Here is a 24,977-nt window from a genome sequence, read left to right as displayed (position 1 = left end):
GTACGCAGTAAATTTACCAGTCTCCTGGCAATTTCCGAGGCTGCTCTGTTAACTGGAGTGCTGTCAACACATGTTGGTTCTTAAACATTTCAAATTTTGTGGTTTTTTTTGTTTGTTTTTTTTTATAGAAAGTTTCATATAAATTGTTGCTGTTTCTTTGCAGATTTAAACAGCGAAGCTGCAGCTCCAACAAGTCAGAATGATGAATGGTGGTTCGCGCCGAAAAAACCCACAACCAATGAATGTAAAACTTCCTAAATATTTCTATTAAAACCCTTTTGCTTTACTCCTTGTAAATCTCCAAAGTTATATATGTTTTTATAGTTTCTGAATGTTTTTATGTTTTTTCTCTTTAGCACAGCAAAATCACTGCATTTTGGAAATAAGAAATGGTATACTAAAAACTAGAATTTAATTTTATTTATTACTCAAGAAACATAAGATCACTATGACACCAGTGCACATGGATTATGTTAACATGTTTTTATGTCTGTCTTTGTTAATAAAGTGCAATATGCCTTTTGATTTGCGTCCAGCTAATTATTTCTTATATGGTGGTGATGAGATTGATGCAATGTTTTTTTTATCTTTTTTTTTTTTTTTTTTGAGATGTGTCTAATGCTGTCTTCGACATAAGTAGCAACAGTGTGTTCATTGAAATCTATGGGAGCTCTTTCTGTGCATGCCAGGAGTCTCGGACCTCCTAGAGCTCATAGATAGAGCAGGCACATGGGAACCGATAAACTAATCTTGCAAGCCAAGAAGCTGAGAGGGATGGAGAATGATGCAAATGCATAAGAGGATTCTGCTGAATCCACCCATACATTTACAAGGTAGAGAAAACATTAAAGCGGACGCTTGGTCATCATATATGAGTGTCTGTATTTCAAAATTGGTAATTGTCTTCATCAAACATGTTTTTGTTTTAACTATTAAAGCAGCCCTGTCAATTAAGTGCAGATTTAAGCCTATCTTTTGGGATAAATATTAACCAAATACTCTTTCTATGCAGGTTTTTCTTGGGATGGGGTATAACCATTTAGGGCTGCAACTAACGATTATTTTCATAATTAGTTGGCCAATTTATTTTAATCGGATCAAAAAAAGAATGTAAATTTTTTTTCATTTATTTAAAATAATTTAATAAACAAATGATGTTAAATACAAACAGCAGAATAAAAAAAAAAACTGATAAAATGCATTTCTTGTCTTTATTACCCAACCACCCCCCCCCCCAATTTATGCACATTTGAGCCCAGGCTTGCCACGCTGCCTCCCACATATGCCACTCCACACTGCCTCCCACTTATACCACTCCACGCTGCCTCCCACATATACCACTCCACACTGCCTCCCACATATGCCACTCCACGCTGCCTCCCACATATGCCACTGTGCCCGATACGCCTTATACCCCCTGATACACCACTCCATCCTCCCCAGACATGCCACTCCACTCTACCCTCCAGATATTCCACTGTAGCCCCAGATATGCCTTATACACCCTGATACACCACTCTGTCCTCCCCAGACATGCCACACTGCCTCCCAGACATGTCACGCTGCCCTCCCCACATATGCCTTATATACCGTATATGCCTTATACCCCCAGATATGTCTCTCCGTCCCCCCAGATATCTCATAGTCCCCTCTATAGTTTGCATCACACTGACACCATACTTTTATAAATAAGTACTGGGTTAATCTTCACTGCCCCCAGGATTTAGATTCCCCTTAGTTTGCCCCCCCCCCTTTACCTCTAACTGCACCTTAAGTTAACTTTATTAAATTAATTAAATTAACCCTCAGTCCTCATCATTAAATTAACCCTAAACACCCCATTAACCATAACTACCCCTAAATTAACCCTAAACACCCCATCAACCACAGCATCCCCTAAATTAACCCTAAAGACCCTATCAACCACAACAGCCCCTAAAGTAACCCAACACATCATTAACCACAACTGCCTCAAATTAACCACAAACACCCCATTAACCATAGCTGCTCCTAAATTAACCCTAAACACCCCATCAACCACAGCATCCCCTAAATTAACCCTAAAGACCCTATCAACCACAACAGCCCCTAAAGTAACCCAACACATCATTAACCACAACTGCCTCAAATTAACCACAAACACCCCATTAACCATAGCTGCCCCTAAATTAACCCTAAACACCCCATTAACCACAACTTCCCATAAATTAACCCCCACCTCCCCTAACTTTCAGCAGCCCAAATATTAATTCTATACTTAGATGAGTGTCACAGCCATGTGGTTCTGGAGAAGGAAGGGGCGGGGCCAGTTGTCAGTGATTACAGGGAGGGACCAGGGGCGTGCTGAGCAGGGGGGCAATTGCCCCCCAGGCCGCCCTGAATCCGGGCTGGCCGGGTGGCCGGCAGACGAACATTCATGGCAGCCGCAAAGTTAAAAACTAAGCGGCTGCCACCGGGACTGTCCGCCGTGCCGGTAGCGTACCTGGCGGGGGGTGGTTCGCCTGGAGTGCCGCTCACTGAGGGGTGCCGGCACGCCTCCAAAAACGACGCGCGCGGCAACTGTGGCTGTGCGTCGGGACTTGATGTGAAATACTGGCGCACAACACTGAAGCCACGCCCACCGTCTTCCGCGTTCTCTGCACCGGAAGGACGGGACACAGAGGAGGAAGAAGAAGAGGAGGAGGAATAGTGACAGTGCCAGAGGAAAGGTAGGAAAATATTAGTAAGTGTGTGAGAGTGATGGGTGTTATGCTATAGTTTATGATGAATGTTTGAGATTGCATGGAAGTGTGGGGGGGATAGCATGGCATAGGGAGGCTGTCTAGGCATGATAGGAGTGTGATTGCTGTTATCAATTATTTTTTTTTTTTGTCCAACTGTGGTGTGTTAACACTTTTATTAAAAGTAAATTACATACCAAAATTTGACAGAAAAATTCAATAACAGTATTAATAGATATATATGATTGCAAACAGCAATCGCACGCCTATCATGCTAAGTCAGCCAGTACATTCTAGAACCTGGGCATGATAGGATTGTGATTGCTGTTAATTATATATATGTGTATATATAGATATATATATATATATATATATACCGTATTGGCTCGAATATAGGCCGCACTTTTTCCCCCCACTTTAAGTCTTTAACCCCTTAACGACAATTGCCGGTCCTGGCACGACACGGAAAAGCATGTGCTTTACGACAATTGACGTGCCAGGACCGGCACGTCTTTAAACGGGTGCAGAAAGCGATCTGTTTTCGCTTTCTGCTCCCAAAAAACGTTGCTGAATGCCTCGACCTCGAGGCATTCAGCAACGCCGCGATCGGAACTAAGGGGCCATCTCTGGCCCCTCCACGGGGCGTCAACATCCGCCATACTTTGTATGGCGGCGGACGCCCGTTTTAAAAGCGTTTAGGAGGCGATCGACGATCGCCTCCTAAACTTAAATGGTGTCGCTGGAATGCCTCGATCAGGAGGCATCCAGCGACACCAAACACTTACCTTTCGATGGGCTGTGACCGCTCCGGAGAGCGGCCACAGCCGCAGCTGCCAGTGATCTTTGCCATCAAGCAAGATGGCCGCTGCCCTGTAACAGGAACCAACAAATTTTAAAAGTTCGCTAGATGGTCCAGACCATCTAGAGAACTTTGGCTCCACTTGCAGGTTGAATACAGGTACTGCATTCACCATGCAAGTCAATGGAACCCAGCTTTCTAATCACAGTGTGATTAGTAAAAATAAATTAAAAAATAAAATATTAATAATAATTAGAAAAAAATTAGTAAAAAACTAGTAAAATGTAAAAATCATTTCCCACTGATGTCACTATCAGGGGAACCTCCAAGTTGAAAAAAAATGTTAATTTTTTTTTTTAAAAAGACAAAAAAAAAAATATATATATAAAAAATATATTTTTGTGAGCAAGTCCTAAAATTAGCATATTAGCTTAAAACAATTCTCTCATGGAAAGAGTTAAAATACTGGCATATTAAATGCCCGTGGGGTGTCTACTTTTAAAAAAGGTATGATTTGATGGGGTAAATTGAATTGGCCAGGTTCAACAACGTCCCAATTAACACCGGGGGAAGGATGGCCACACACCTAATTTCCAATTAGAAAAATGCACACGTACCAAATGTGGCCTTTTAGTTCCCACAAAAATGACAAACCCATGCATGTGGGGTATCACTGCACTCAGGAGATGTTGCTGAACACATTATGGGGTGTCGTGTGACAGCGGCATATACCAGGAGCTGTATATTCATACATAAAGTAGGTGTGTGTGGGAAAAATACACACACAAAAATACTACTGCAAACTTTGAAAACATGCTGGTGGTAAAATGTGTGCATGCAAAGAGTTAAAATACCAGCATTTAAAATACCCTGTGGTGTCTAGTTTTGAAAAATATATGGTTTTGTTGGCCACACTGAAATGGCCCGGCTCAAAGTTGTACCAAATAGGGCATGGGCAGTGAATCCCCAAATGCCAAAGTTCAACATTGAAAAATGCGCATGCCCCAAATGTGGCCCTTTTGCCCCCAAACAGCCAGGCAAAATCATTCATGTGAGGTATCGCTGTACTCAGGAGATGTTGCTGAACACATATTGGGGTGTTTTGTGATAGTGACATATACGTGAACCTTTTAATTCATACCTGAAGTAAAATGTGTGTGACAAAACAAATGCAAAAAAATGACTACCACAAAGTTTGACAAAAACTGGTGGTAGATATGGTGCATGGAAAGAGTTAAAATACTAGCATTTGGAATACCCTGGGCTGTCTAGTTTTCAAAAATATATGATTTGATGGGGTAAATTGCATTGGCCGGGTTCAAAGATACCCGAAATGGCACATGGGGGGAAGAATTACCAGATTTGGAAAAAATGGCTTTGAAATAGCAAAACGCTACCTGTACTTATTGCCCCATAATGGGTAGAAAAAAGCAAAAAAACATAAAAACATTGGGTATTTCTAAACTCAGGACAAATAGTAGAATCCATTTAGCAGGTTTTTTCATTACCTTTTATAGATGAGTAAAAGATTTTTCAACTAAAAGTTAGAAACAGTCATTTTTTTCAAAATTTTTCACCATATTTTATACTTTTTTTAGTAGTAAATAATATGATACAATCAAAACAATGTCATCTAAAGAAAGCCCTTCTTGTCCTGAAAAAAACAATATCTAATGTGTGTGGGTTCAGTAAACGGGAAAGAAGAAAATTACAGCTAAACACAAGCAGCGCAGAAATGTTAAAATGGCCATTGTCACGAAGGGTACAAAAAGTAAAATCAGCCTTTGTCACGAAGGGGTTAAAGTGGGGGTGCGGCCTATATTCGGGGTCTAGCGCCCGACGTCCGGGACATGCAGTCCCGGGCGCCGGGCAGGGTTAGGATACAGATCCCCCGATACGCTTAGACAGCCTCCCCTGGCAGCACTTTCCACGGGGGGGGTGCCGGCACGGGAGGTTGTCTAAGCGCATCGTGTGGATGGTCACCGGCTGCGGAGGTTGTTTACCCGCATCGCCGCAGCCGGTGACTGTCCGCACGATGCGTTTTACCTCTGCCCCCAAGACTTACCAGAGGAGACTCCCGGGTGTCTTGCGGGGCCGGCGGGGGACATCTACGCAATACGCGTATACAACTTCCGGTGCCGGCACATCAGCTGAGTGCCGGCACCGGAAGTTGTGTACGCGTATTGCGTAGATGTCCTCCGCCGGCCCCTCAAGACACCCGGGAGTCTCCTCTGGTAAGTCGGGGGGGGCAGAGTGGCAGCATATCTCGAGGGGGGAGGAGGAGGACAGTGGCAGGATATCTCGGGGGGGGGGGGGGAGACAGAGTGGCAGCATGTTTTTTTGGTGCTTTTTTAAAGAAAAAAGCACCAAACTTTTAGGGTGCGGCCTTTGTCCGAGCCAATACGGTATATATATATATACGATGTCAAAAAATAGAGTATTGCAGAGTATGCGGTGATACCTTTTTTATTGGACTAACATAATATTAAAAAGACAAGGTTTCGAGAGTTATCCTCCCTTCATCAGGTCTGAAGCAATACTAATCAACGGACTTAATGTAGATTCTGGTTTCCTTACACACTACCAGAACTTCATATGAACTTCATCTAGTCATCCAATGTCTAATTGCTGTTATCTTTGATGTTTTACTGTGGTTATTGGTTCCCTAAGTTTATTTGTTCTGTCCCTGGGTTATCTCTCTACCTCTCTGCATTTCTCACCTCCAGACCTATTATTTACGACACCCCACTCAACCCCCCCTCTTATACCATCACTTGTTTTAAGTTGTAACCTCTATCACGTTGATTAGTATTGCTTCAGACCTGATGAAGGGAGGATAACTCTCGAAAGCTTGTCTTTTTAATATTATGTTAGTCCAATAAAAAAGGTATCACCGCATACTCTGCAATACTCTATTTTTTGACATCGTGTCTACTGGACTAATACGGCTTCACCCTTTTACATTATGTATATATATGTATATGTATATATATATATGTATATATATATTGTTATTGATTTTTTTTTGTTTTCTAATTTTGGTGTGTTACTTTTAATAAAGTGTTTTTGGCCAAATGAATGCAGAATTTTCAGTTTCGGTCCAGAATTTTCATTTCGGCGCATCCCTACTATGTACTAAGCCAGTCACTGAGGTGTTAGGCCTACACCACATCAATGTTTGGCTTAGTATATAGTGATAGGGGTTGTACTGCAGTACTGTCAGTGTCTGGCTCAAAGTATAGGCACACATTGACGGTGGTACAGCGTAATCCCTAAGTATATAATGATAACAGTTATGCTGTACCACCGTCAATGTGTGTCTCAGTATATAATAACAATTTTGCTGTACCCCTGTCATTGTTTGCCTAACCATAGAAACTATGCAGTTTTAAAGTGTGTGTGTGTGTGTGTGTGTGTGTGTGTGTGGGTCGGGGGGCCACATACAGGATCTGCCACAGGTGCCAAATACTCTAGGTACGCCCTTGCGTCGTGCGGCAGTCAGGCCCAATGGCCATTCCTCAGCTCTTCGTCCCACGTCTTAAAAGGGGTGGGATAAAGAGCTGAGGCACGGCTATTGGGCGGCGCGGTTCGTGCACGCCGGCCGCTTTAATTTCATTAAGCGCCGGTGGAGCACGACGGTTGCTTTCAATGTCGCTCGCAGCCGCTTTGGTGGCGCAATGGGCCACTTGACTAGACTTGCCCCCCAGGCCTTAGGCTGCCAGCCCTCCCCTGGGAGGGACTGGTAAGTAGGAAGTGCTGCTGTGAGTCACTGAAACGGATTATATAATGAGGGGGATTTTTCAGAAAAAATCGATTCAACTAATCGATAATGAAATTCGTTGGCAACGATTTTCATTATCGATTATTATCGATTTTTGAAACCGGCTGCTTACGCGGTCAGTTCAAAAAGTGATCCAACAACACACATCAAGACCTTTCGTGGTTCCATAGAATAAAATGTAGTACAGGGGGATTAGCCACCCACTGCTGAAAGTCTAGCATCTTTTTAGTTAGGTTAAGGATTTGCTAATTACAAAGTAATTTAGCCAGATCTTGGTTTTAAAGCTAATTTTATGTCTTATTCCTGATTAACACATCCTCACATCAATTTAGCTCTGCATTCCTGGAGCTAAACAATACAGGGGAATGACGCTATATCATTGTTCTTTCGGGGTTGTTTGATTTGTATTTTAAATGTTACTGAGATGTCTTTGAGGGGATAATTTCAGTTTAATAGTTTTAGTTCAGAGAAATTGGTAACATTTGATTCCATTCCAAGGTAATTGGGAGTTATTTTATTGGTATTTTTGGTAATATGTATTGACTTTTAGTATATTTGTATCAATTACTGTAATAGGCCATTTTCATAAATATTAATGGTTTTTGCAATTTGTTATTGGATTTCTGTGCTGTGTATTGAAATGTCTGCTTCTGTAAATCCTTTTTTTTCTATTTTATAACATTTTGTCCTCATACAGACGATCACCATTAACCATGTGCCCACTCACTGCCTTTTACTTAACTCTATGACTACGGGGCTCTGTTTGCTGAATCCAACACCATATTCACCACTGTAGTGTTAGGTGAATAAGGGTTGTGATGACGCAAAAAAAATAATTATTCTCCTATCTAAAAAAAAAACAAAAACAAAAAATACACATTTTAGCTTTATGTACATTCTGATTTCTTGAGAGGATAATTTTGGTTAAATATCTCTGAAAAATTAGCAGTAACATTCAGATCCATCACAAGGTCATTTTGGATTTTGTTTCATTGATGTGTTGGTCTCCGCTTCTGGCATATTTGTATAAATTACAGTAATGGTTATTTTATGAATATTGATTTTTGCAAATTCTTCACCTGCAAGTCGACTTTTCCCCAAAGTTTACTGTAGCAGCTTTTGCAGCCAAAGGGCTTGGTGGTATACACGGAGCACTTTACCTATACCCAGCTTTCTACATACATTTTCCAGAGCACAATATTTTCATGTTTAAAATAATGAAACTGTGGTAATAGACGTGTTCATTAAATTAATAACAATGCCCCAGAGCCTTCCCTTTTCTAGCAAGCGTCTCTGCCTGAAAACTATTCTGGGCTTCCCCGAAGGGAAAACCCAGACAAATTTCCTTCCCTCCCCCATGGGAGGGGCGGATCTTCAAGTCACACCCTGAAGGGTAAGACTCCTTTGTACTTCGGGTCAATCCCCGAGAGGAATGACCCCTTTTTTGGATGGAGGGAAGGGCCATAAGGCTCCCTACACCTCCTCCAACTGAAGCAAGCTTCACTATGAAAACAGTGACCAAAAAACATAGTGCCAAAATCATAATCCAAAGGTTCGATAAAGGTGCATCAGTCCAAATTAATAGACACTCGTGCAAAAGGTGAGTGGGTAATAAATAAGGGCAAGCCATTCCTGGCCTGCCCGAATCAAAAAAAATTTGCTTAACCCCCTTATGGGCTCGGGGTGCATTGCAAAGAAAAACCTTAAGTGAGATCAGGCGCTCACGTTGCACAGTGGCACGCAGGCTGTGCATTTCGTGACTCCAGCATTTAGCCAGGGGCAAATCAGCACCTCGGGCTCCTTGCTATCCCAGCTCCGAGGCCAGAGGATCAAGTGTTTACCCCTCTTCCCATAGGGTACTACACTTGATCTTAGCCAAAAGGCAGAGAAGCGTCTCTGCCAGGTGTAAACAAAAGATGGGGTACTTCATGATGATCTCAGGGGAAGGAACATTAAGGTTGAGACTTGGTTTATTTTTCCCTACATTGACACAGTGGGGGTGATAAAAAACCCTCTGCTTTTGGCCCCCAGATGATGTGGGGTAAGTCTGGATGAGCTTCTACTAATACCAATATTATATACCTTTTCATAAAAACTGTGTGTATGTATATATACGGTAGTAGAAGCATTCTATGCTCATCTACAGACACCAGACATCACCTTTGATAACTGTTAACCTTATTTCCATGTGCCTACCCAGAATCCCTTGTGGTTGCGGTAGCACCATGAGATTTCTAGGGGAAAACCAAGCAGCCTGGCTTGTCTGTCTGTAGATGAGTGTTTAATAATGCTTCTACTACCCCCTTAATTTTAGTGGAAGGGTTTTTCATCACCTTTACCCACCATAACATATATATATGTATTTAATAATTGGCCGCTGTAAACCATTTTTGCATAGGACGTACTCATGGATGAATATTTTACGTGTACACAGCCCTGTGCACAAGTTAGCAGGTTTTAGGAGATGCCTCCACAAGTTTGTCTTAAAGTACGAAAGATACCTCTGTGGGATGTTCAGTGACGCTAAAAGCTCTTCTTTGAGTATTGGCTTGCAGGGATCAGTCAGGCGCTAGGTGGCAGTATGAAGTTCCCTAACTGAACTGGTGAGGCTTCTAGCTCTACCAGAGCTCACACTTCCTTGATTTTGGTCACATGACTCCTGATTGCACAAAGATCAGCAAGTAGAAGCGTATCTTGAGTTGCTACAATCTGCTGTAGGTATGTATGGGTTCTCGCTTGCAAAATCTACAAAATTACCAAAGCTGCACATAACTTTCATGGGAATGAAGGGACCTAAGAGAAAAGCTTTACATCTTATAGACTGCAAACAGAGGCTGAAAACAGGTTTTGCTTTCTGGACAACTCCGCAGGGAGTATTGTATGCACACTTTATTCGCCATCCCTAAATGATTACTCAGCTGTCATAATGCCATAATTAGATTGATTCTAAAATGTTCGTGGAATTGATTAATTCTGAATATTTTCTGACAAGTGCGTTAAAGTTTTGGGGAGTAAAACATAAGGTCCAGGTTGTACTATCGGTATGATTGAGATAAATTGCTACTTTTTGGGGTACTTCTGAGGTGCAAATGTCATTTTTGTGTTGTTGATGTTGCTACGGACTTGTTCTACTCCTAAAGTTATCAAAAGAGTTAATTTTAAGCAAGCAAAAAAACTTTACAGTGGATACTTAGCAGAGTGGGTCTCATAGTGCATCGATAAATGCGTGAGAGAACATTCTTAATCTCTGAAAACCCCTGGTTTAATAAATAAACCTCCTTGGCCTTTTTTTGGCTGTAAGAAGCTGACAGCCTGAAGGATATTGCGGTTAATCACAGTCAGGAACAATGTGCAAACTGCAACACAGAGAGATTTATTCACTAAAGGAGAAGGATTCACTAAAGGATTCACTAAAGCTGTCAAGTGGGCCCCTACAATAAACCCGAGTCCAAGACAGCTGCCGTTTTGGCTCGCCTTAAACACAGTCCTGAGTGGGTATAAAAACCAGAGGACTTGCTACGAAAATGCTTAATCCTGTTAACCTTTGCACATCGCAGCATTAACTGAAGTTCCGCTAGCTCAGATTTGTAAAGCATGTCGTTTTTATGCCATCCATAAAACAAAATGTTAGGCATTAATAAGCAATGTTTAGAATTTGGCTGCATGCTCCAGCTCTCCCATTGTTTCAATATAGAATATAGAAGCATTGTCAGTGGGGGGGGGGGGGGTATGGATAAAATGTGATCACTTTAATAAACCATTCTGATTGGAACATTTTATTGGTTGAAACTTGGCATCAGAGCTACATTTTATATATATATAATTATAATCCCCTGATATGACTCATGCGAGACCTAATGAGAAATGTCATTTTATTAATGTAGTATCAGAGATTTATCTGGTTGCTGGGAGTTCCATAAGGCTCGGTAATCTTTCTTACTATAGCAGGTAACCTTATGAAGTGGATTTGACAAATGGAGCATGGTACCCGTTAGATACAAATTAACATATTCTTAATGTTTTTTTATAGGTTTAACATGGGGCGACTAGATGGAAAAGTCATTTTGCTGTCTGCTGCTGCTCAGGGAATCGGACGAGCTGCTGCTATTGTATGAATGAAAAATAGTTTACTGTTTTATTATATATTTCTAAAACTACTTTTATGCCTCTCGTAAAGAGTAAGAACCAGTTATAAGCAAGCTTGGATAACACATACTATCTCATATATATAATTTACATGGAACTAGGTGGGCTGAGCATCATGCAAGATTGTTTGAGCTTTTGGAATACCCGTGAAGGAATCTCCACATCTGCAGTAATACTTGAAGTTGCCTTGAAAACCATCAGACTTTTGTAATATCCATATGTTCAATTAATTTCATTAATGTGACATGTGAATGCCATATTTATTACCTACAAACTACAATGAAACCATTTTAGAGCTATGTTTTCTGCACATGCTCAGTAGCGCTCCCACTGAGGTCATCAAAGCAGCAGCCAATTGCATGTATGCTAGCAAAACATCAGTGTTCAGATAGTGTGACTGGCTGTTTCCGCTTTAATCGGGAGCTCAGATCCAACTGATTAGAACTGGAGTGTTACTGAGCATGTGCAAGAAGCATTTGGGGGTATGCTGTCTACTTTCAGTAGAGACAGCTGTGGGAGGAGCAAAGATCCTCCCACAGCTGTCTCTACCCAGAGCAGCCACTCCTTTTGCTCTGCATATATGGTTATAATGGAAAGCATTCGGTATATAACACTGTAAATGGCTGATAAATATGTTTTGCTTCTTCAGGCCTTTGCTAAGGAAGGAGCGCAGGTCATTGCAACAGATACCAATGACGTGAAACTGAAGGAACTGGAATCATACCAAGGTACTTTCCATCGTGAGTTCCATCAGCAAGACTATTGGGTTATATCCTGCGTCACCTTTCTGGTTTCCCTATCTGTACAGATATATCCTTTTCATGCCCCAACACACCTCTTGCATACATTGTTTTTTTTTATTTTTCTTAATTTGTTAACGTTTTTGTTTTATCACTGCTATACATTTATTTATATAGCACCAGCAGATTATGTAGCACTGTTACAATCAAAGAAATACATTGAAATTCTTGCGAGTTTACAGTCTAGTCTGTGGTTGAGGGGAGTTGAAACAGAGAGGACTGCTTGGATGGGGATGAGTTGGTCGAGTCAGGATGATCTGTAGAGGTTGTTGGTCATTCAGATAGCTTGATTAGGATGTTGGCTGAGCGTTAGGAAGAAAGGTTGTACTCTTCCCCGATTTGAGGGTAGTTTTTGAAAGTGGTCTACGAAGGAGAAAGTCTGATAAGACGCTGGTTAACCACTTTAGCATGGTGAGCATCTTCTCAGGTGGTACAGTCTATGCAGCGAGTTTCTAGTAACCTTCCTACTATACTCACTATTAGTGGTCAAACCAATAGTTGGTTCTGCTTTTATTTTTAATGGATCTTTGATGCCATCTACTGTCACTTTCTTTTAACACACCCAATTGTTTTTACTACATCCAGTACTCTTTCAGGTTGTATAAAGAAATGTTACTGGTACAACAGGTTTGTGTATCTTAATTGTCTCTCTATATTGATTCTACATTGTAGTTCTGGAAGGCAATTTTAGTTCTTTTCAACTGGGAAACAACTGAATAGTTCCCTTACTCTCTCTATCACATTTTTTTATTAACCGCCAGGACAAACAAATACATTTACTATCGCTTACTAAATCCTAGGCTGCAAAGGATTATCCATGATCTACTCATGCATTGACTTGGTATCTCAATATATGAAACTGGCTACACACCAGAATATCAGTTTTACCACCCACATTTCATGAGCGCCATACGTGGCGGCAAGATTTGTCTAAGGGTGGGACACAGGCAGAATATAGTGTCTCTGTCCAGGGAACAGAAGAGTATCTCCGTGCCACCTACACTTTTGTTTATGTGGTCTAGGTATACGGACAAGGGTGTTGGATGTCACCAAGAAAGAACAGATTGAAAAGTTGTGCCAAGAGATTGATCGAATTGATGTCTTATTTAATGTAGCTGGGTGAGTAGACTGTCTATACAATATTAGACTGACCATCACATACTCTTTTCTACAAAATCTCCAAAGCACACAGTTATGATCTTGTTTTTGTTTATTATAGCATCCAGTACTACAGGGCTTAATACCAGGTTTCCCACTACAGGTGTGTGTTTGTTTTCTGTATGATAGAAAACATACAAAAAATCTTATAACTTGAATTCCTGTCTTCGTTCACCAAAGCTTTGTTTTATATTTGTTTTAGCAAACTATGACCTCGGTGTAGAACAGATTTGGAGATTTAGAATTCTGCACTTATATTTACTTATCTGTTGAGCATCTTGTTCACAAAGCTTGATGAGCTAAACTTAAAATATATGTGAAAATATATATCTTATACAAATTATTTTGACTTGGTTTAAATTCGGGACATAACGGTAAGGAAAATGCAAATACTTAATACAATATATTTAATATTGTAGATTTGTCCATCACGGGACTATCTTGGATTGTGAAGAAAAAGATTGGGACTTCACCATGAATCTTAATGTTCGTAGCATGTATCTCATGATCAAAACTTTCCTGCCTAAGGTAATTTTTATTGAAATTCATGGTTACGGAATTTATTTGGCTTTATTGCAACAGTATTTCTGCAGTACCTCACATTTTCCCTATACAGATAATTTTGACTTACGTTATATGGACAAAAGTATTGGGACACCTGACCATTACACCAACAGGTGCTATGATTCAGAGATCACATTCTAAACACATGGGCATTAGTATTTATTTGGTTCCCCCTTTGCAGCTATAACAGATTCCACACTTCTGGGAAGACTTTCCACAAGATTTTGGAGGGTGTCTGTGGGATTTATAAGCGTCTCTTTTAAACAAGTCTGCCTGATATGGATGCGACTTTACAAGACATAGGTTCACAGTCAATATATCAAACAAACGGCCTGTAGTGTGAAGTCGTAGAACCAGTAAATTTTAGTATACAATGCTATATTTTATACACATGATTGCCCTGTATTATAAAAAGGTAGTGCTTTGATTATTTGGTGAGTGAAAAAATAATAAAGTCTCATTTTCTAAGGGTCTGGTGGCAGCCTCCATAAGTGGGGGATTTAACGCCATGTATGGATGCTGCGGGTGACATGCTTGTGCACAGTTTGAAAGCTTTCAGGTACGGAAGATGTTCTTGCCATGAAGAAAAGCAGGTTTGCCTAATACACTATTAATCACTTTTGGTTCTTATGTTTTACAGATGCTTGCCCAAAAATCTGGAAACATCATCAATATGTCTTCTGTGGCGTCTAGCATTAAAGGTAGAACTGCTAAGTGAAGTGACAACATAGTTATCTTTTTGTTGATGGAAGGAACTGATAAAGCATACATAAACATGATGGATATAAACTGAGTTTCTTTTTGACTCCTCCTGCTCTAGTCAAAAACATATTTTGTTATAGTGTGATATTGAAGATTTAGGTACAGACTCCAGTACTAAGGGAATGTATTGGTCTCCAGACCATCAGTAAATCTAGAATTATAGTCTTAGGTAGGCAAAACACATTTATTAAATGGTATAGGCAGACTGGCATCAATGTCAATCAGACACAAGAAAAACTTTGTAATCAGGAAATCAGCCTACAGCATTATGCTCAGCAACAAGCTTTAATGTAAACATTTTAGTAAATGTCCCAATGGTCCCAGTGACATCTTCAAGCCATATGGATACCACGGATACTTTGCCTCATCCATAAAACAACGGAGTACCCTTTTTAGTTTTTTATGGCTTTAAATAAAAAAGGCATTATAGTGTATAAGTGTTGGAATACAACATGAAGTTGCAAGTCTTTAAAATGTGTACCCACCATATACCTCTGTGGAGCAAACAGATGTACAGACTCAGTTACAGTTTCTAAAGGTGCTTTCAAACAACTTCATCTAAATAAGCAGAAAGTCGGCATGGACCGATCAATGTATTTGCGCTTCAATAAGAAAAAGTAAATGTATGTAACAGTGTCGTTAAGAAATATGTCTTGGTCTCTCTGATAACTTCTATTATTTCCTGGAGTGATTGTTAATTACAGAGAAGCGGGTGCCTGCACTGCATGTGACAATTGTAATATATGATGTCATTTGTGATTAGATTAGCAAACCTTGTCATTTGTCAACCTTGTCAAAGTATGCAATTTTCCCCTTATCTTTAAAAGTATGTGTTTCATTGCAGGAGTTGTGAACAGATGTGTGTACAGCACATCCAAGGCTGCAGTGATTGGTTTGACCAAATCTGTTGCTGCAGACTTTATTGAACAAGGTATACGCTGCAACTGTATATGTCCTGGTGAGTATGTATAAGGACCAGATTACTAACTCGATAGCTGAACTGCTTTAAGAAATTTAGAATGTGATGGAAACCACTTGGAGTTTGTTCGTTTCTCTACGATTTTGCTCCTCCATTTGAAACACTGCAGCTCTAGATGAATCTATTCTGTAATTCTGTATTCTGTAATTGCCCCCCTTTGTTAGCTATAGGATAGAGCAGGGGCGTCCAACATGCGGCCCGCGGGCCAAATGCAGCCAGGGCAACCGATCTTACGCGAGCCGCACCTCAAGCCCTGCTACTTACTTGTGGGAGGGTCTTCTGGACTGCACAGAGGAAGCGGAGTTCACGTGACATCCTACTTCCTCTGTGCTTTAGCAGAGGGAGGCCACGCCCCCTGCTGAAGTCTGAGCGGCATCGAGGAGCTGCAGTGCCCTGGGGTGGGGAGGGTGTTTGAATGAGTGTGTGTGATTGAGGGAATGAATCTGTGAATTATTATTATTATTATCTTTTATTTATATAGCGCCAACAGTTTACGCAGCGCTTAATACAATACATAAATTCAAGGGATATGACAAGACAAGAATTGACAGACTAAGACAAACCGATACATTTGGTGGAGAGAGCCCTGCTCGCAAGCTTACAATCTAGAGGGATGAATGATTATATGAATAAATGAGTGTGTGTGTGTGTGTGTGTGATAGCATGGATGTGTAAGTGCTGGAACCTAGGCATGATGGGACTGTGATTGCTGTTAGCAATCACACTCCTATCATGACAAGTCAGCCAGTACATGCTGAAACCTAGCTAGCTGCCCCCCTTGTGTAGTGATGCTGCCAGCAGTAAGGGGTCTGCACATCACTTACAGCCACCCTGTACCAGCATGTACTGGCTGACTTGGCATGATAGGAGTGTGATTGCTAACAGCAATCACAGCGAGCACAGTCCCATCATGCCTGGGTACCAGCATTTACTGGTTGCCTGGGTATGATAGGAGTGTGATTGCTGTTAGCAATCACACTCCTATCATGCCAAGTCATATTGCTAATTTTGTCCAATTGTGTGTTACCTACTTTTATTAAACATGAGTTTTTATTATTATTTTTAAAGGTGGGGGTCATTTTCGGTTTTGGCTAAGTGAACCCTGAATGTTTTGGTCCAGAATTTTCATTTTAGTTCATCCCTAGAATAAATCTAGGGAATCCTGAATTTGTAGTCGCAAAACTTTCAAGGCCCAGAAATCAGTGAGAGGAAGAGTAAAGGTTTTGTGTCATTTTACTTCATTTTAATCTGCATATTTTATAAAAGGCCATATTTTTTGTCACAGTGAAAAATGAGTGCGGCCCGCGCACGTATACAATTCTGATGTGGCCCACTGCAGAAAAAACTTGGACACCCCTGGGATAGAGTATGCCTGCACTTAGTTTCGTTGATTGTGGGCACCAGTTAGATACATTCATAAATGCAAAAGTGCTATATTTTGTAATATTTATATTACAGAGACTAGGGGTGGTTGTGTTCTCTCCACGGGCAACAGGTCTTGGAGCAAAAGCGGCAGCCCTTCTGCGAAAACTCAGTGGACTGGTTACAGGGGAGATCTCTGATCTTCCCTACCAGCCCATTTGGACCATGTAGGACTGTGCTGATCGAGCACAACCTCCTTAGACCTTTACCTGGTGCCTTCAAAAGTCAGAGTGCCAAAATATGACTTAAGTTTCCAGCACTAGGCAATAATAAGGCAATAATAATGGCAGCTGTGGAGGGCACGATTGGGAACACTGCACTTGGTCAGGGCTAAGGCAGCGCTCATCATGAATACATCCTGGGTTACCTGAGCACACATATCTTGGAATGATAATCAGCCCTTGGTGAATCACAAAGGAGCAGAAAGGATAAAATTTAGAGATTTTTATTTGGCCTTCCTATCAAGTCGCAGCTTGTTTGTGTATTAACACTGTATAAATGGCATTTATATATGGACATTGAAATAAAACTTCTGTGCAGGCACTGTGGATACACCATCGTTAAGAGAAAGGATCCAAGCCAGGCCAAACCCAGAACAGGTAGGAAAGGAAGAATAAAATAAATGTGTTCATTTGTTGTCTTTCTGTATATAGATGTTTGCATTGTGTCTTTAACCTGTGATATCAATAGGCTATAAAGGACTTTTTGGCAAGACAAAAGACTGGTAGAATGGCTACAGCAGAAGAAGTAGCCTACCTCTGTGTCTACCTGGCATCTGATGAAGTAAGTAGTTTATGTGATGTATGTATTAAACTCTGTTACATGTACGGGCTGCCGTTAAACAGCTGCATTTTCGCCGCGATCAGCGGCTTTGCAGCATCCACAGAAGCCTCACAAGTGAGGCTGACCGTGGATCCGGGGAGGAAAGCCCTCCCCGGAAGAAAATGGCATGTAGCAACACAACCCCGATAGCCTTCTGATTGCTCTGAAGAGCAACCACAAGTGCCATCATGTAAATTACGTTGCCGTCATTCACAAGATGGCATTAACAATAAAAAACTGAATGAGTTGACAGAGGGTCTATCCAGATCCTCTTGAGAACTCTCGAGCTCCTCCTGCAGGTTGAATGCAGGTACTGCATCCAACCATGCAAGGTCAATGGAGCCCAGCTCACTAATCAGTGTGAGTAGTAAAAAAATAATAATTAAAAAAAAAACTTTAAACAATAAAAAAAATAAAAAATGAATGTTCAAAAATGTTCAAAAAAAATATGGTAACATGTAAAAATCCCCACTGTCACCAAAAAAAAAAAAGTTTTTAATGAGCAAGTTCTACAATTCTTTATCTTCACAAAAATTCCCGCATGGAAAGAGTTAAAATATTGGCATTATAAATGCCCATAGGGCGTCTAGTTTTAAAAAAATGTATGATTTGATAGGGTAAATTGAATTGGCCGGGTTCAAAGATGTCCCAAATATGGGACATGGGGGCAGTAGGATCAGATATCTAAATTGCAAAAAAATACACACCTCACAAAGGTGGCCTTTTACCTTCCAAATAACCCAACAAACCCATGCATGTGGGGTATCACTGCCCTCAGGAGATGTTACTGAACACATATTGGGGTGTTGTTTGACACGGACATATAGCAGGAGCGGTAAATTTATACCTGAAGTACAACATGTGTGAAAAAAATACAAAAAAATTTACTACCATAAAGTTTGACAAAGGCTGGTAGTAAAATTAGTGCATGGAAAGGGTTAAAATATCAGCATTTCAAATACCTTGGGGTGTCTAGTTTTCAAAAATATTTGGTTTGATGGGGTAAATTGTATTGGCCGGCTTTAAAGATACCCGAAATAGGATATGTGGGCAGACTTTTTGACATGTCAAAATTCCAATTTGAAAAATGCACACCTCTCAAATGCACACCTCTCTGATGGTAGAACTAGTGCATGGAAATGGTTAAAATACCAGAATTTGAAATACCTTGGGGTGTCTAGTTTTTAAAAATTTCATTGGCCGCGATCGGCGGCTTCTCAGCATCCACGGAAGCCTCACAAGTGAGACTGACCGTGGATCCGGGGAGGAAAGTCCTCCACGGAAGAAAAATTGCCGCCGCCGCGATCTTTTGATTTCTAAACTCAGGACAAATAGTAGAATCTATTTAGCAGGTTTTTTCATTAGTTTTTGCAGATGAGTAAAAGTTTTTTGTTTAAAAAGTGAGAAAAAGTTATTTTTTTACAAAAACTCCCCATATTTTATCATTTTTTTTATTAGTAAATTAGATGATATGATAAAATTAATGGTATCTAAAGAAAGCCCTGTTTCTCCTGAAAAAAACAATATATTATATGTGTGGGAGCACGAAATGAGAGAAGAAAATCACAGCTAAACAGCAACACTGAAAAATGTTAAAAGAGCCATTGTCCCACAATACTTACTACGAGTAAGAAACAGTATTGTCCTTAAGGGGTTAAGAGAGGAATCCTGACATGTTTCTTCCAATGAGTATGTTATCTTACTTTAGTAAAGTTAGATATGTATTTTATGGAGTTCATGGGAAAAGTTGGGAATACACAGCTATGGAATTACGGTCATGGAAGTTATTATATGATTCCAATTACAAGATTAGTTCCTTAATTTGTTTAATTTGCATAACTTGTGATCGGATATAGAAACATAGAAAGTGACGGCAGATAAGAACCAGTAGGCCCATCCAGTCTGCCCAACCTCTGAGTACTTTCCTTTAGTACTTGCCCTTATCCTATATCTAGCTTGGCCTTATACCTATCCCATGCTTGCTTAAATGACTTTACTGTATTAACATCTACCACTTCTGCTGGGAGGCTATTCCATGCGTCCACTACCCTTTACGTAAAGTAATATTTTCTGATGTTACAATTAAACCTTTGGCCCTCTAGTTTATGCTTGTGTCCTCTTGTTGTGGTAGTATTTCTCCTTTTAAATAAACTCTCTTCCTTTACCTTGTTGATTCCCTTTAAGTATTTAAATGTTTCTATCATATCCCCCCTGTCCCGTCTTTTTTCCAGGCTATATAGGTTAAGATCCTTTAACCTGTCCTGGTAAGGTTTATCTTGTAATCCATATACCATTTTAGTAGCCCTTCTCTGCACCTTCTCCAACATTTCTATATCCTTCTGGAGATATGGTCTCCAGTACTGTACACAATACTCCAAGTGAGGTCTCACCAGTGATCTGTACAACGGCATGAGCACTTCCCTCTTTCTACTGATAATACCTCTCGCTATACAACCAAGCATTCTTCTAGCATTACCTGCTGCTCTACTGCATTGTCTGCCTACCTTTAAATCCTCAGAAATAATTACCTCTAAATCCCTTTCATCACACGTTGAGGTTAGGACAGTACCAAATATTCTATACTCTGCCCTTGGGTTTTTATGCCCCAGGTGCATTACTTTGCATTTATCTACATTAAATGCCAATTGCCACAGCTCTGACCATTTTTCCAGTTTTCCTAGATCGTTTGCCATTTTGCTTCTTCCTCCAGGAACATCAACCCTGTTGCAAATTTTTGTGTCGTCAGTAAATAAACATACCTTTCCATCAAGTCCATCTGCAATATCACTAATAAAAATATTAGATAGAATGGGTCCAAGTACAGATCCCTGAGGTATTCCACTGGTAACAAGACCTTGTTCTGAATATACGCCATTCACTACAACCCTCTGTTGTCTGTCACTCAGCCACTCCTTAATCCAGTCAACAACATTGGGATCTAAACCCAGAGATTGCAGTTTATTTATAAGTCTTCTATGTGGGACAGTGTCAAAGGCCTTACTGAAATCCAGATACGCAATGTCTACTGCACCACCTTGATCAATTACTTTAGTCACCTAATCAAAAAAATCAATAAGATTTGTTTGGCAAGATCTTCCTGAGGAAAACCCATGTTGTTTTTGATCTTGAAACCCATGTAACTTCAGATGTTCAACAATCCTTTCCTTTAACATTGTTTCCATTAATTTCCCCACTACAGATGTAAGACTAACTGGCCTGTAGTTGCCCGACTCCTCCCTACTGCCTTTTTTGTGAATGGGCACAACATTCGCTACTTTCCAATCGCCAGTGACAACTCCCGTTACCAATGATTCGTTATATATATCAGTTAACGGTTTTGCTAGTACATCCCCAAGCTCTTTTAATAACTTGGGGTGTATCCCATCAGGCCCCATCGACTTATTTGTCTTTACCTTAGGCAACTGAAGTAGAACCTCCGCCTCGATAAACTCACATATTTCAAATGATTCAGTCTTTTTTCCGAGCAAAGGTCCCATTCCATCATTTTCATCTGTAAAAACTGAACAGAAATATTCATTGAGGCAGTCAGCTAAACCTTTATCCTCTTCTACATATATTCCTTTTGTTTTTAGTCTAACTAATCCTTGTTTAACTTTCCTTTTCTCATTTATATATCTAAAAAATGTTTTATCTCCATTTGTTACTGAGAGGGCAATTTGTTCTTCTGCATGTGATTTGGCAGATCTTATAACTTTCTTTGCCTCTTTCTGCCTAATTTTATAGATCTGTCTATCTTCCTCACTTTGGGTATTTTTGTATCTACTAAAGGCTAACTTCTTGTCTTTCACGATTTTGGCCACTTCTGCAGAGTACCACAGCGGTTTCCTTAATTTTTTACTCTTACTGACCAGCCTAATACAATTTTCTGTTATCTTCAATAAAACAGCTTTTACAAAATCCTATTTCTCCTGAACGCAATTTAAATTGTGCCAGTCTGATAATGACTCCTCTATACATTTTCTCATTTTAGAAAAGTCAGCTTTTCTAAAAGCTAAAACTTTTGTTTTTGTGTGGTGTGTCACGGTTCGTATTTTAAACCACACAGACTGATGATCACTAGATCCCAAACTTTCACCTACAGAAATATCTGTTAACAAATCTCCATTTGTGAACACTAAATCCAATATGGCCTCCTTACGAGTTGGTTCCTCAACTACCTGTTTTAAAGATAATCCCAGTAAGGAGTTTAGAATATCCGCACTCCGGGTACAACCAGCTACTTTCGTTTTCCAGTTTACATCAGGGAGATTAAAGTCACCCATGATTATAACATCCCCTTTCACTGTCATTCTAGCTATTTCCTCCAATAGTAGATTATCTAGTTTTTCTACTTGTCATGGGGGTCTATAAATCACACCTATGCGAGTTACTTTACTTTTGCCAAATTGTACTGTAACCCAAACCGACTCTAAATTCTCCTCACCAACTTGTATTAAGTTAGATTTTATGTTATTTTTCACATATAGGGCCACCTCTCCCCCTTTCTTGCCCTTTCTGTCTTTTCTATATAAAGAGTACCCCGGTATTGATATGTCCCAGTCATTTTTCTCATTATACCATGTCTCAGTAACAGCCACTATATCAACATTCTCAGTTGCCACAACTGTTACAAGTTCATGGATCTTATTCCCTAAACTGTGAGCATTTGTAGACATGACCTTTAGCTTGTCATTTAACACCGATGCTGCAATTCGCTTTCTGTCCTTGCTTTGGGGGGCAAAATATATGCTTCTCCCTATTATCTGTATAGACCAAGCCCCCAGATCCACCTGGTTACTAAGTAAATCGCCTTCCCTTTCTATACTGTCTAGCCCAGTATTTATCCCCCCACCCATTACTAGTTTAAAATCTCCTCCAACCGTCTAGCCATTCTCTCCCCAAGCACATTGGACCCTCTTGCATTTAGGTGCAATCCATCACGACTATAGAGATTGTACCCCAAAGCAAAATCAGCCCAGTGCTCTAAAAACCCAAAGCCCTCCTTCTTACACCAAGACTTCAGCCATGCATTTAGCTGCCTAATCTCCCGCTGCCTTTCTGGTGTAGCGCATGGCACAGGTAGTATCTCTGAGAATACTACCTTGGAGGTCCTTTTCTTAATCTTACTACCTAAGTCCCTAAAATTACCTTTTAGGACACTCCATCTTCCTCTTACTATGTCATTGGTGCCAATGTGCACCAAGACAGCTGGATCCTCACCAGCCCCTCCCAATAATCTATCCACTCTGTCCGCAACATGCCGAACCCGGGAGACAGCAAACCATTCGGTTGCTGCGATCAGAGCTACAGATTACCCTGTCTGTTTTCCTGATTATTGAATCCCCTACCACCACAACCTGCCAGGGCTTTCCTTCCTTTCGGATCCCCTGCACATTGGATGAGCTGCTCTCCCGGCTGTTAGAGAGAACAGCTTTTTCCGGAAAGCCTACCTCTGAGTCTGCCTCCCCAACGTGCTCACTTAAAAGGGCAAATTTGTTGGGAGGGAGAGACTCTGGGCTGGCTTGTCTCTTCCTCTTCCCTTCCCCACTGCAACATATAATGTGTAAGCACTGGAATTGGAAAACAGGATAAGTGAGGTTGCTTTCACAGTCACAAATTTGGACTTAAAGTGACATGTTAGGGAGATTTTGATCTACCGCTACGTTTTAGAGTGGGTGACATGGTCTGTTTTAGTTCAGTGTGAAAATGTTACCTTTATATTGTGCTGGTTACGTTTCTGATAAATTTATAGAGAAAAGGTAAACATATATGCAATTTTTGTTTGTGCCAGTGAGATAACTGCATATGTCCGTGTACACATTATAGTTTCTACTAGTGAAACTTTTTCTGCATAGAAACAATGTAAGATTAGAAGTGTTAAAAAGTAATGGACTAACAGAAAAAAAATAATTAAAATGTATTGGATGAAGTGTACAGTGAATGCATCTTTTTTTTTTCTCCAGTCAGCATATATCACAGGTAATGAACACATCATTGATGGAGGCTGGAGTCTATAAATTACACCTAGAATTGATGCTGATTTCTGACCCAGCATAGACCTCCAGATGAGCTGAAGCACTGGAACCAAATATGTCTTTGCAGAGATCGTGCTGTACTGTTCAACCTGTGATGGATTCCTGCCAACAAAACACATAAACATCAATAAAGAACATCTTTATTCATTCCCAACAGTTTTCTTAAATTTGGAAGGCTGTATGTTAATGATTTCCACTTGATTTTTAATCTGTACCAACTTTTAATAGGATACTAACAGAAAATAATAAAAGTCGATTTCTCAGGGTCATATGGAATATAGGCAAATAAACTGTGTTATGATGATACTGTGTGAGATACTGATCACTTTAAATCTTCTGTGGGTACCCAAAAGTGAATTCAAATCTTAGGATGTCAGAAATGACATGTAGGCAGAGACCTTGCAAAGCCTTGGCATGTGTTTGATGCAGCTTGACCTGCGGGGTCATGCAACACAACGCTGCATGACACCACCTCCTCCTGGAAGATTGGGAGATAAGTAAGTCCAGGTGTTGGGACTTACCTCTTTATCCCTACTCCCGGAGCATGCCTCTGTCTATCTCTGGGGATCCAACCTGGCAGATTGTGTCAAGTATGACTGTATATATGCTGCAGGGGGATGGCTGCCATCAATAGGTATTCAATATTTTGAATGTAACTCATGAGTTTGGCTAATGGCAATACTGTGGCTGTTCTCTGATCTACATGCAGTACTGGGGAGTGAAAGACATTGTGAATCTATACTTAATTCCAAAATGTCATCCAGTTTTGCTGCTGCAATCAAAAGTTATGGGCAAAATAACCCAATTTACAATGATCATTACAATTGATAAGGGCACGTTACTAGTGCATAGACCATATTGTATGAACAAATATCCCTTTTGAATATATATATTTGCTTCAACCATATGGACAAAAGTATTAGGACACCTGGCCATTACACCCTTCAGCATACGGAGACATTTTGAACAATGCTATGCTTCCAACTTTG

The 24,977-nt window shown here is 40.4% G+C and overlaps 2 protein-coding genes across 2 annotated transcripts in view; both read left to right on the top strand.

Moving 5' to 3' along the window:
- LOC149289299 (uncharacterized) overlaps positions 1-707 on the top strand; it is a 36,896-nt gene extending 36,189 nt beyond the window's left edge. Inside the window, exons 56-57 of the mRNA XM_089490712.1 lie at positions 164-244; positions 610-707. Of these exons, the coding sequence (XP_089346838.1) occupies positions 164-244; positions 610-707 (179 nt within the window). The remainder of the gene's footprint in view (positions 1-163; positions 245-609) is intronic.
- A 10,630-nt stretch (positions 708-11,337) lies between these two features.
- Positions 11,338-23,970, top strand: LOC149289298 (dehydrogenase/reductase SDR family member 6). Its single transcript, XM_089490788.1, has 9 exons — positions 11,338-11,409; positions 12,096-12,174; positions 13,269-13,365; positions 13,824-13,932; positions 14,609-14,669; positions 15,575-15,688; positions 17,672-17,730; positions 17,822-17,914; positions 23,917-23,970. The coding sequence occupies exons 1-9, from the start codon at positions 11,338-11,340 to the stop codon at positions 23,968-23,970; spliced, it is 738 nt and encodes a 245-aa protein (XP_089346914.1).
- The last annotated feature ends 1,007 nt before the right edge of the window (positions 23,971-24,977 follow it).

This window comes from Sceloporus occidentalis, unplaced genomic scaffold (assembly GCF_023333645.1).
Source record: "Sceloporus occidentalis isolate IW3139 unplaced genomic scaffold, rSceOcc1.0.p SCAF_46, whole genome shotgun sequence".
Taxonomy (NCBI): domain Eukaryota; kingdom Metazoa; phylum Chordata; class Lepidosauria; order Squamata; family Phrynosomatidae; genus Sceloporus; species Sceloporus occidentalis.
This window is presented reverse-complemented; position numbering and strand designations above follow the sequence as displayed.

Excerpts from the sequence above, each read along its gene's own strand:
- LOC149289298 (XM_089490788.1), top strand. The coding sequence starts at position 11,338 with ATGGGGCGACTAGATGGAAAAGTCATTTTGCTGTCTGCTGCTGCTCAG. Across the intron at positions 13,366-13,823 it reads GTCTTATTTAATGTAGCTGG|ATTTGTCCATCACGGGACTA; the intron begins GTGAGTAGACTG and ends TTAATATTGTAG. Across the intron at positions 17,915-23,916 it reads TCTACCTGGCATCTGATGAA|TCAGCATATATCACAGGTAA; the intron begins GTAAGTAGTTTA and ends TTTTTTCTCCAG.